The following is a 13,000-nucleotide window of genomic DNA, read 5'->3' as shown; positions in this document are numbered from 1 at the left end:
ATTCTGCCAGTTCTTTCCTATGGAAGTTGCATAAACAGTTAAAACCTGTGTCAGCAATACGTTCCTTTTAAAGGTAGCTGGATTCACTACTGAAAAAAGAAGCTTCAATCATTGCATGAATATTCACATGCAGCCTTCTGTGGAATAATAGTGAGACTATAAATATGGTTCTAAAATTAGTCCCAGAGTTGTAATTATTTTTGGAATACCTCAGAGTGTGTGTCAACAGCTGTGACTGGAGGTCAGAGGGTGTTCTCCATGACACTGGAGCACTGAAACCAGTGGGTAGATCTCACTTCTCTAATTCCTGCCGCTTGATTCCTCTGTTCTACCTACCCCAGCCAGTGCTCGGATCACACTTTACCATCTTTAAGGACGGGTCAATCCTCTAAATGTCAGAGAAATTGAAGAGAGAAGAGGCTTCCTGAGCGAGGAAACACAGCTGTATCCTATGCAGGAGATTTCCTTTTGGACACTTGTCTGATCCATTCATACCATCACAACACGCTAGTGTCACTGCAGCTCTAAGAATGATCCATCACCCAAATTAGTTCTGTGGTCCTGCTGGGGTCCTGACCATTAAAAAACATGGTGAAAGGGGGGAAAACAAAGTGTGCAAAACAACATACGGACTACAGTCTGTAATAGTAGAAATACAAAGTGCTCCTGTCTGGTCAGTGGAGCTCAGAGAAACACCTCGCTTCCTAAAGATGAGAGAAAAGGAGACACAGGAAGATATTTTAAAGAAATTAACACAACTCAGCAAATTTCTGTCCACGTTGTAAGTTTAGAGAGAAAGATTCCAATGGAAAAATTATGCTCTATTCCCATGTTTTTTCTCAATACTTATTCAGTGCCTGAAAAACAATGGGAGAAAATTTCTAATTGAAATGCTAATGATCAGTATTGGGCGGCATAGTGGCGCAGCAGGTAGTGGGTTCGATTCCCGCTCCGGGTGACTGTCTGTGAGGAGTTTGGTGTGTTCTCCCCGTGTCCGCGTGGGTTTCCTCCGGATGCTCCGGTTTCCTCCCACAGTCCAAAAACACACATTGGTAGGTGGATTGGCGACTCAAAAGTGTCCGTAGGTGTGAGTGAATATGTGAGTGTGTGTGTGTTGCCCTGTGAAGGACTGGCGCCTCCTCCAGGGTGTATTCCTGCCTAGTGCCCAGTGATTCCAGGTAGGCTCTGGACCCACCGCGACCCTGAATTGGATAAGCGGTTACAGATAATGAATGAATGAATGATCAGTATTGCATGATTATTTTCCATAAAGATACATCCAGCGGCCACTTGCATAAAACATTTTAATATCATGCTTTGCTTATTGTTATCAAAAGAGAGGAACATCAAATCTTAGTTTTCCAGCCTGAATTCTGAACCTGTTCCTAGGCTGTATTATGTTATGTTTAATATATATTACAAATGCATTGATATTATATTTTCCTTATGTGAAATAGTGTAACATTTAAAATAAATAACAGCTCAATTTGTTTGAAAATGCCTCTTGGATTACATTTGTGATTTCAGTATAAAAACAATGAATCATTCAGTTGTAACAATGTGTTCATATCTGTACTCACACACTTCTTCATCTCTCTTTCTCATATAAAACATGACATTTCCAAAAAAGTGCAGTGAGCAACGTCCCTATTATTTTCAGCACTTTACTAAACATTCTGCCATTCTTTTTTGCAAGCACAGTAATGCATCAGGGAGGCAGTTTCACATGTTGGTCTGTGTGTTGTTGAGCATGGTGGACAATTCTAAAGAGCAGGAGGGAAGGCCATTCTTCCCCTGTTCTATGATGTTCTTACAGAGCCCTTTATTGATGTTTTGTTAAAGGAGCGCTAGGTAGTATTTTTACAGTTTACAGTTTCAAAATTATTGTGATGCTTCACTGACCTGTAACATGAAGAATAGGCTCAGCACTGCAGAAACGGCATTATCTAAAGCTGTTTTCAATTACGAACTGCAGAGAAACATGTAAAAATCAGGTCTGGAGATTTTCAGCAGTTGTCCCTTCATACATGCTGTGCATAGCGGGAGATTTTCTGTGTCAGGTGCATTCTTGCAGCTGAGGGAGCCCAGGAGCAAAAATACCAAATCTTACCTAGTATTACTTTGAAGTTTTTTTTTTTAACACATTGTACATTTGTTTGTGTGTGTTGCAGTGAACAGAGCATTTGCCAGGCACGTGCCTCGGTGATGGTCTACGATGACACTAGTAAGAAGTGGGTGCCAATCAAGCCAGGCCAACAAGGCTTCAGCCGAATCAACATCTATCACAACACTGCCAACAACACCTTCCGTGTGGTGGGGGTCAAACTGCAGGACCAGCAGGTAAAACCTTTGTCCATATTGATTACATACACCGTACTACACTACAATGCATTTCTTAGAGTCACTGGACCCATCTCTAATGACACCCTTAGCCCTGTAGCCCTTCCAAATGAGATTTTGGTGATGTCAGCAACATTTAGATATTCAGGGTAGAGAGGGTTCAGAGTTTTTTGATATACGCACCATCCAAATATGGTAAAAAAAAAAAAAAAATAGTATTTAGTGCTTTCAGAGTTAATGTATGTGATTAATCTGGAAACTTTAACATGTTGATTTTTTAAACATATCGGGCGGGGCAGTGGCACAGCAGGTAGTGTCGCAGTCACACAGCTCCAGGGACCTGGAGGTTGTGGGTTTGAGTCCCGCTCCAAATTACTGTCTGTGAGGAGTTTGGTGTGTTCTCCTTGTGTCCGCGTGGGTTTCCTCCGGGTGCTCCAGTTTCCTCGAATGGTCCAAAAACACATGTTGGTAGGTGGATTGGCAACTCAAAAGTGTCCGTAGTTGTGAGTGTATGTGTGAGTGTGCGTTGCCCTGTGAAGGTCTGGCGCCCCCTCCAGGGTGAGTTCCTGCCTTGTGCCCAGTGATTCCAGGTAGGCTTTGGACCCACTGCGACCCTGAACTGGATAAGAGGTTACAGGCAATGAATGAAATTAATCATATTACCGTATTTCCTTCCATAATTCACACGATTTACAGAGTCTAGTGATTTAGTGGTTTTATTAGGAGACGCTATTATTGAGTTCAGAAGGTAAATTACATTATTTTTATGCTGAAATATGGATTAAATATCATCTCTCTCACACTCTCTCTCTCCCCCTCCCTCATGTGTGAACACAAACAGATGAGATGATGCGACTCATGCCTGGCTTAATCCACACATTTATCTCATATAAAGTTGTTGAAGCTGAATATGGAAGTTTTATTTTCTGAGCTGTGAGCTGTGCACTTCAGTTTTCTCAATTAAAGCTTGTGTCTGAGCTTCTTTGTTTTTGATGTTAACTCTCTCCCTGAAACTTTTACTAAGCAATTTAAAAGATTCTAAATAAATTATTACAAAACCTACTCTGAATTGTTATTATAAAGGAAAAAAGTATGGTTTCCCTCTAACTTGTTTGTAGTGCATACCACTCTACACATTTATCTCCCTTCAAGAAAAAGGGAAACACTAACATTTTAACTTGTGATTAATCGTGATTTATTGCAACTTCACACTTAACGGAAAAGCCATGTAATGAAAATGGCTTGCTAATTTGGCAGATATTTATAACTAAATTAGGAGTGGCATGGCAGACCTTGCTGCAAAAATTACACTGTACACAATCAGTTTTGTATATCTGCAGAACTCCCGAAGGCCACATTTACTGATTGTTGATTGCTCCCTCAGGTGGTCATTAACTACTCCATCGTAAAGGGGTTGAAGTACAATCAGGCGACTCCTACTTTTCACCAATGGCGCGATGCCAGGCAGGTGTACGGACTCAACTTTGCCAGTAAAGAGGAGGCCACCACCTTCTCCAACGCCATGCTTTTCGCCCTCAACGTGCTCAGCACCCAGGATGGAGGTGAGCACATTTTTATGACCCACCTTTGACCCTGTTGGTCTTGTTTCACAACTAATACAGGAAAGATATAAGATGTAACACACACGGAATTAAGGTGCATTACCAGTTCATCTCAAGGGCATTTCTAGAAAACGCTTACTGGTTAATCTCTAATTTGAGCCAAAGGGAATACAGCTACAGTCCCTGAGGACAAAGCAAGCCAAAGCACACACATTATAAACTACACATGCACTAAATCCCACTGTTAACATTATATAACCAGTCTGTCTGCTCTTGTCTTTTGAACTCAAACTACCCAGAGAGACAAGAATAGCCACAAATCAAAACACATCAACAAAAAACATTCATGTCAGAGGACATGTTTTTCATGTTTTGATGTAGTGAAATAGTGTAAGAGGAAGAATTGGACTTTTTCTGCTGGCTGTTCTAAAACTCGTGTAATATGGGTAATGAGATAAGTCTGTGGAGGCTGACAGACGGTGGAGGCAGCTGGGGACAGGGGCAGGGCCGTGGGGATTAAACCCTCTACTCTAATCAAACCATCAACTCAGGGTCTCACATACATCACAGCAAACATCAACAGTCAACATGAAACGTAATAATAATAATAATAATAATAATAATAATTTATGCATGCACCGTGAAGGCTACACTGTATGTAACTTATATCATCGCTGGCAGAACAAAGCCTTATTTTAACATAATTAAATGAAAATTTCATATAATTTAAATGGGGAAATTTTCATGCAGAATGGGCCGATAGATACGCGTGAACATTGCTTGTAATTTTTCCATTAACTTCGTCAATGTATTGAAGTCAGTGTAAGATGTTATTCCAAGTCATTTTGGAGCATTTCTATTGGTCCATTCTGCATGAAAATTTCACTCAATATTAAGGACATCTGCTGTTTTCAAATGATGTAGTAAACTAAAAAAGCGTGAAAAATGGAAATGCATAGACAATACACAAAACACATAATTATATAATTGTAGTAATAATTAAAGGGAATGTCTACAGTTGTGGGGAAATGTGGCTCTAAGCTCAGCTTCTTTTAAGGTGGAATGGTATGTTTGATGGAAAATAATGACTGTTGCTTGTGACTGAAGTTTAAGTTGCCTGTAATTACTTTTCACTGTTTGAATTACCACTGAAAATTCAAAAATAGAAAAAGGAGCAAGTAAGTTTTTACCAAAATGTTAGGATGGGAGCAGAATTTGTGTATTTGCACTCAAACAAAATAAATAACCGAATGAAACATTTGGTGTTGACCCAGGACGTGCTGGCGGAACCCGGATTAGTGGGAGACGATGGCGATAACCACTTGTGTTCATGTACAGTGGTACTCCAAAAAGCAGTTCCTTTCATCTGAAAAGCTTTGCAGTCCCAGGCGTTCATTATGGCAAAGATGATGGTGTGCCAGAAGATGTAAATGTACCAGTGGAGCGATTTCATCGGGAAATCCACACCACCCATGTATTTATTGTAGGCACTGACGATGTAAGGCCTCTTACCTCTGTGTAGAATTTAGTGGCTTTGTTCCAACCTTGAATCTTAGTAACAGAATCTGGGCCTGCAAAGGATGGCACAAGGGTGACTGCCCTGTTGTCGTACCATCTCACAGCACAGATGTTGTGGTTTGCCTCCACCCTAACATCAAAGCTTCCTCTCCCCTTTTTCTTCAAGCTCTTCTCGTGCCTGGCTGTTCCCACATAATGCAATCCGTGATCGAGGAGCTGAACTACTAATGAGACAGAGGTGAAGTAGTTCTCAGCGTAGATTTTATAGTTCTGATCGTCTGGAAGCATAGAGGCAAGCTTCATTACAACATCACCCGACATTCCAAGTTCAGATCTGGCTTGTCTTCCGTCGATGATGCCTTGGTACACATTAATGTCACAAAGGATGCCAGAGGACCCAGTTCTCACCCACAATTTGAAGCCTCATTGGTGGGGATTGCCTCTCATATATTGCTTTATGCCGTTAAATCTCCCCTTGAATGGAACCATCATCTCATCAACTGAGTTGTGCTCTTCAGGGACCACCAGCAGGCATTTCTCTCTAAAGGAAGCTAGCCATGGTCTGAGTTTCCAGAGTTGGTCTTTCTATTGTGCCTCTGACACTGTGAGGTTGTTGACAAAATGCAAAGATGTTAACAGAGATTGGAATCTATTGTGTGACATCATATCCCAAACGGGGGTGTACCGTGTCTGTCTCCCAAAACATGGACTCCAGACATTTGCATCAGGCCCATCTTCAGGTATATGGCAATCATTTGCTCAGTTTCCTTGTTATTGGTATTGGAAGCTGTACTTATTTTTGTTTTCTGTCAGAGCCTGGATCATGTCTTTTGACACAAACCTCTGGAAGTACTCTAGTGGTGTGTGGAGGGAAATATCACCACTGGTGACATCTGGACCAGAGAAATCGGTGCATGGACTAGTGAAATCCTTTTTCAGCCAGTGATATTGGTCCCTGGGCATAGTTCGATTAGTTGTTAGGGTTTTGTTTGGTTGCCTTCAACAATCGGTTGGCCAATCAATGGGTGTCTGATTCTGTTTGTCCACTGGACCTGCATCCTCATCCACCTCCTTGTCACTTGATTACATTTCAAAGTCACTCTCTATTTGGACAGCTTCAATGATGTCTTTCACAGTGGAAACATGTTTCCTTGAACCTTTCCAAGGTGCATATTCCTTTTTGACTACCATCCTTACCCAAAGTTGTAAAACAACAGCAAAGATATAACAGGCTGAGAATCTAAGTTGGTGCATGCATTCAACAAAAAAAATTGTAGTTACATGTTCTAGACATACTAATAATCACAAACAACAACAAAAAAAAATTTTACTTATATCAGCTTTGAGATATCTACTTCAAAGAGGGAGATGTGCGTCTTGGAAAGTTGTATGACTTCATGGCCTGATGGTCAGACCTATTTACACACACCTATTTTACAACAGTGGGCCTTACAGGAATATGAAGGACATCTGCTGTTTTCAGATGATGTAGTAAACTAAAAAGCGTTGAAAATGGAAATACATAGACAATACACAAAACACATAAAAACACACAAATGTTGGTTGTTATAATTAAAGGGAATGTCTACAGTTGTGGGGAAACATGGCTCTAAGCTCAGCTTCTTTTAAGATGGAATGGTATGTTTTTGGTGGAAAATAACGACTGTTGCTTGTACATGACTTAAGTTTAAGTTGTATGTAATGTTTTTTTTCTGTTTGAATTACCACAGAAGCTTATTTGTAATTTGAGTTGTTCAGTTTTGTAGCACTTTCGGTAATGCAGTTTGCCATCTCCAGAGTTTTGAGAAAGTCCACTTTAAGTAATCCGAAACAGCAAAAAAAAAGGGGGAAATTCTCATTTCGGTTTGTGCTTTCCATGTTTGGAGTTCTTTCCATTGACTAAAACAAGAAGATTAGGGATTACAATTGTAAACTATGCCTTTAAAAAGGCAGTGGTTTTAGAACTAGACCTAAGATGTTTTCCACTGGGGGTAGTCAGTAACAGGCTCTTCATTTTAATTTGAAAACATCTTTTTAAACATTTAATTTAAAGTTCATAGACAGAAACATGAGGTAGGCTAATTAGTCCCAAATTACCACAACTCTCCCTGCAGCCTTGCCTCTTTGTGATCATGTTTCGTTGCTCATCTAATGTTCTTTCCCCGTGAGTGCTGTAGAAGAAGTTGTTCTGAACACTTTGAACCCAAACAGATCCACTCAGAAATTCATCGTTTGTATCTGTGGTTAAGTGTTGAGCAATGAGAGCATTGCAACTGAGCCATTGTCTGGGGCCCCGAGCCTGTGAGGTCATATGGGGATTGCCGCGCCCTCTAATGGTCGCCACTTAGCACTGCATTACCACTGCTCACTGCACACCAACACTTGGAGCCTGCCAGAATATCTTACATGACCAAAGGTTTGTAGACAGCCTTTAAAGTGAATTCAAATTAGGAACATCCATGTTTTTATATTAAGCCCTCCAGCTAAAGGAGTATAACCCCCACCCCACCCCCAGCATTGGACTGTGAAACAATGGAACTGTGTTCTCTAGAGTGATGCAGCTCCATCCAGTACCTCTGGGAATGAGTTTATGAATCTATCAACTGTTTTTCAGTTAATCAAAAAGTCTGCTGATTATGTTCCTGTTTCACTGCTATTCAATTTAAATAATGCCAAAAGAAAACATGAATCTCCAAAACAGTAACTTTATAGAAGAAGGACAAAACCTTAAATTTCAGTAGATGTCTATATAAAAAGTTTTTATTCCAAGTAATTATGGAGTGTTTCGATTGGTCCATTCATCATGAAAGTTTCACACAATGTGAAGACAAGCTGCATTGTTGCAATGATGTGGTAAACTGACATATGTTGAGATAAATGTTTTTCTTAGGTCAGTAACGATATATATTTTATTCCTGATTTCTTAATTCCAGCACTTGGGAAATATGTATTTCTCATTTAGGTCTCATTTATGATTCTGAGATTAGTATTACAGCCTAGGTGACACTGAACACTGGCTAAAGAGAGACCTACTTTACATAGAAGTATGTTTATGGCTGGCACAAAGAATTTTCACATACAGGATTTTATGGTTAGGGTTAATGCATGTGACATTACAAGCCTAAATTATTATCCCAGCCATTATTTTGATCCCTCTTGTCCCTCTAAAACTTGAGTCATTAACTGATAGCTTTTTCATATTTTGCCCCCTTGGTGTAGACATTGTTTATGATTTTTGAGCAGTTACATTGCATGATGCACGGGGTTGATAGTAGTCATGATGTCCCAGTGTGAAGAGTGTATGGAAATCTGAAGTCAGAATGAATCTATAGATATCTGGAGTAGATATGAAATCCTAGACTCATACACTTTTAATAGAACTCATTGAAACTAAAGTAATGGCTCATTGCCTTCTATTTTCAGTCTTTTATATTGTCTGTTTTTCTATCCTTTAAAGCAGCACTATGTCACAATTCACTTTATAATTACAGCTTCAAAATAATTGTGATACTCCACAGACCTGAAATATGGGAGAATTATGCCTCTATCATTGATACTTGCACAGTGTAACTTTGCTGTATATATGAAATACACTTTGCAGCTGAGGGGGATCCCAGGAGCATAAATACTAAACCTTACCTAGTGGTCCTTTAATTTTTTTGTCCATGGAACTCAACTATATGTTTCAGATAGACATTGGGTTAAAAATACAGTATTGTTTCTTTAAGATTATTTGTAAATATATACATTTTCTGGGATTTACATCAGAATTTATAATTTCATTCATGACCATACATCACCCCACACACCCACATTAATTGCATGAACACAACTCCCTCAATGACATGTAATGAGAGAGACAGAAGCACAGAGAGCATATGTACGGAGGTAAATGAGACTCTGAGCTTCTAAGTTATTAACCGAGAAATGTGTTCCCAGTACAATGCTAATCTTAATTAAACTCAGTCGTTGAGGAGTGCTCCCTCGGGGTCTGTACTAGAGCATGACTCTCCAGTTTTCCTTTCTATGGTTGAAAAAGAATGACAAAGAGAGATAAAGAAGCACAGAATAAGGAGAGGGAGAGAGAGAGAGAACAAAGACGGCTCGTCAGCCGCTGGTGCTGTGCTCTCTGTGTTTCTGAATAGCAAATGGCGCAGAGTTTAATGAGTTCAGGGAAGCCGAGGACATGGCACAGTATGAAAATTTGGTTTGGTTAGTGTTTCAAATACAGTTGATCAGTCAAGATGTCTTGTTTTCTTTGGTTTTCTAGTGCACCTGTGCAGCTAATCAGTAAATTGTTTTGTCTGTTTCATATAAACTACAGGACCGACAGATTGTTGACACTCACATGCCCGGTATTAATGGGAAATTAGCTCCTGTGAGTTGCAGTAACATATCTACCTTTCTGAGAATGCCATGCACTAGATGTTAAAGCATTACTATCAGGATTTCATTACATTCAGCCACATTAATGTTAGTGACAACCTGAAGAGTATGAAGAGATTACCGAAGATGAATGAATGAATGAATATTTGCCAAATAATCACAACTCATAGACTGGTGACTGCATTGGACTGTTTGTCTTGTTACGCCTTTTCATTTGAGTGACCTGTAGGCTGCTAAGTTAAGGTCTTTGTAGGACCCACTCTTGTTCATCTGCATCCTAGTTTTTGGGCTGCACCTGTTGTTACTTACGCATAGCTCTGCTCTTCTGCTATATAACTGCTAATAGCTCCTGTTTGTTGAGAATTACTGTCTGCTAAAGATGTGAAAGTGTGTGAGTGAGTGAACTACAAGCCAGATCCATTAAGTGCTTCACATCTTAAAAAAGTCATAGTGACCCCTGTTGTCTTGGAGGTGTAATCGGCCATGCAAAAAATAAAAAAACACATGGGGCATCTGTGAGAAACCTGAGCTTCTGAGGGCTTGCTAGCCTGCTGCTTCCCTGCAGGTATGGGGTTACCCTACAGAGAAACAGGAGACCAGCAGGGAGGAGTGTGAAGGAGTACTAGAACAGGAGGAGAAAGACAGAGAGAAAAAAAAGAGAGAAGGGATGAAGGGCCCGGAAACGCTATGATCAGCAGAGAGTGGGTCTGCCACTGTCTCTGTATCTGCCACAGCCGGATCCTCTTCTTCAAGATGTCCTGTAGGTACTGCTTGCTCGTCCTTTTTTCTCGCCTCCCTTTCCATCCCTTTGATCATTATAGCCTTCAGATAGTCATCATACAAACAGTTAAAAGGACCTTTAGATCAAGTGGGTGTAGTTATGATGACAACAGGTGCAGGGTCAGTGTAGAGCAGCCCAGGCTTCCGTTTATGGCAGTTTTAGCCAGAAAGCATATTTCTGGTCACAGAATAAGCTTTTTGCACCAATGTTTTGGAAAAGGTCTATCTTTGTTCTGCTCCTTTGTGCCAATTTTTTTTGTTATTCTAATGCAATTAAAATTATAATGTTAAAGCTGAGATGTAATAAAATGAATACTTATGAAAAGTTACATATACAACTAGAATCTGGATAACGTGCATATCTGCTATAGTCAGGATTAGGGGCGCACAAGTTATGAATTGTATGGATCAGACAGAAATGTTGGCTGATGATCAGACTGTGAAATAATGAGTAATGCATATAGGTGTAGCAGCAGTATTCCAGTACAGTGCGAATGAACTCAATCATATCATTTGTAAAGAAATTGCAACATAGATCAGCCACAATGTATTTAAAATATATATTGATTATCAATAACAATGCATTTGAAGAATGGGCAAATTCAGGTGTTGGCTGATTCTGATCTTGGCCAGTTTTGATTGTTCATCCCAATAATAGACTACAAATATCTGTGAACAGAAGCTAAACTATACAGACATTTTCCATGAAATACCAGCAGTATAGAAACCACTGTTGATTCAAATAGTGATAGAAGTTAATGTTATACTTTCAGCTAGCAGTGAGGAACACCAGCATGAAACCACAAACACTACCCTCAGAAACAAAGGTACAAAGCTTTGGTATCCCTCAGGGCTCACACTCCTTCAGCACCTTTAGTTAGAAAATAACATCATGGAATATACCTTTCATGGTTCACACACTTCATACGACTTGTCATGACTCCACCTGAAATGCACATTTCTCCTGGGACAAAAATCTTTTTAAGCTTGAGGAAAATTTATTAAACAAATAATTTTTTTTTTAATATTTGAACAGCACCAATGTTTTTTTTGCTGTTGTTGTTTTTTTTTTTTTTTTTTTTTTTTTTTTTTGGAGAGAGTATAGTCACTCAGGACCGTTCATGTCAGAGTAGTGCACATTGAGTACTTTTGTTTACTGAATTAAAGTCAGCTCTGATTGTAGTATTGGGCTGGATTAGTTGTCATATTTCACAAGGATTACACAATTTTCTTTTTCATCTGTGTTTGTTTGCTTGTATATGTATATGTGTGTGTGTGTGTGTATTTCCACTCCTTGTGTAAATTAACAATGAAAAATGAGTCAGAGCTGTGGTGTCTGGCCCTGAGAGATCAGATCAGGTTCTGCTGTGTGTTATGCGTCAGTTTAGGGAGCTGATATTTGAGCTGAAGGAAACACTAGTGCCCCTTATTACATCTTTACACCTAAACACGATCAAATCATTAGTTTTGTTTTTCTTTTGCTAACCACACAAACAACACAGATATTTTAGATTAATATTTTATACTTATTTCCTCGTGTAGGTTTAATGTTCCTGTTTTTGGTTCAAATATTCAGAATGGCTGGCCATAGGTGTTGTCAGTGTGTAGCAGTAACGAGGTGTGTTACTGTCATTGCTCTGAGTGTTCATTTACACTTCTGATGTTTCTGTTTCCCTCTTCTCCCCAACACATGAGTTTCAAGCCAAATTTTTGTCTGTCTACATCTGACTATCTGCTGAGCTTCTTGTCTATTTCAGTCTTCTTTAGCAACCCTTCAGCACTTTACTGGCTGTGAATTATTCAGCCTGCATGTTTTACTTGTCAAATTGTCCACTTAAATTGGATGTGGGAAGATTCATCTTATCTTTCAAGACAGGTTTGGAAATAATCTGATAATTAACTAGATATCAGTAATTTCACACAGACTTTAGACAGTGTATGATACCTTGTGGAAAAGAATAACAGCACATTACAACCATCAGAAGCCATACGCTATGGATGAATTTCTGCCAAGCCTAGATCTTTATCCTGCCATACAGTGTGACAGCCAGAGGGCACACCACGGTCTACAAGACGCTGAAATATAATAGCTAACCATCTTTAACTCTGTCTTAGGACACACAACAGGTCATTAGAAAAAAGGAATGAGTGGCTTAAAAAAGATACAACTGAGTACAACTGAAACTTTACAAATGTATCAAAACCATACAGACCATTAAAACAGTTTCGTCATATATAAAAATGTTGAAGTGTACAGTACAGTTCAGTACACACACACATACGCGTGCCTGCGTATGTGTGTAAAAAACACATTGAACATGATAAAGTTTTCTTCTCAAACAATACAGGCTATGTTAACCAGGGGACGATATGATATTATCATAATATGATAAACGTCTCTGCTAGGTTAGTCT

The 13,000-nt window shown here is 39.4% G+C and overlaps 1 protein-coding gene across 2 annotated transcripts in view; it reads left to right on the top strand.

The window, feature by feature from the left end:
- evlb (Enah/Vasp-like b) overlaps window positions 1–13,000 on the top strand; it is a 50,262-nt gene that overhangs the window by 27,565 nt on the left and 9,697 nt on the right. For both annotated transcript variants that reach the window (XM_066677154.1, XM_066677153.1), the window contains exons 2-3: window positions 2,172–2,340; window positions 3,725–3,902. In XM_066677154.1, the coding sequence (XP_066533251.1) occupies window positions 2,172–2,340; window positions 3,725–3,902 (347 nt within the window). The remainder of the gene's footprint in view (window positions 1–2,171; window positions 2,341–3,724; window positions 3,903–13,000) is intronic.

Source organism: Hoplias malabaricus, chromosome 7 (genome assembly GCF_029633855.1).
Source record: "Hoplias malabaricus isolate fHopMal1 chromosome 7, fHopMal1.hap1, whole genome shotgun sequence".
Taxonomy (NCBI): Eukaryota; Metazoa; Chordata; class Actinopteri; order Characiformes; family Erythrinidae; genus Hoplias; species Hoplias malabaricus.
Note: the sequence above shows the minus strand (reverse complement) of the source record. Positions and strands in the feature narration are given on the sequence as shown.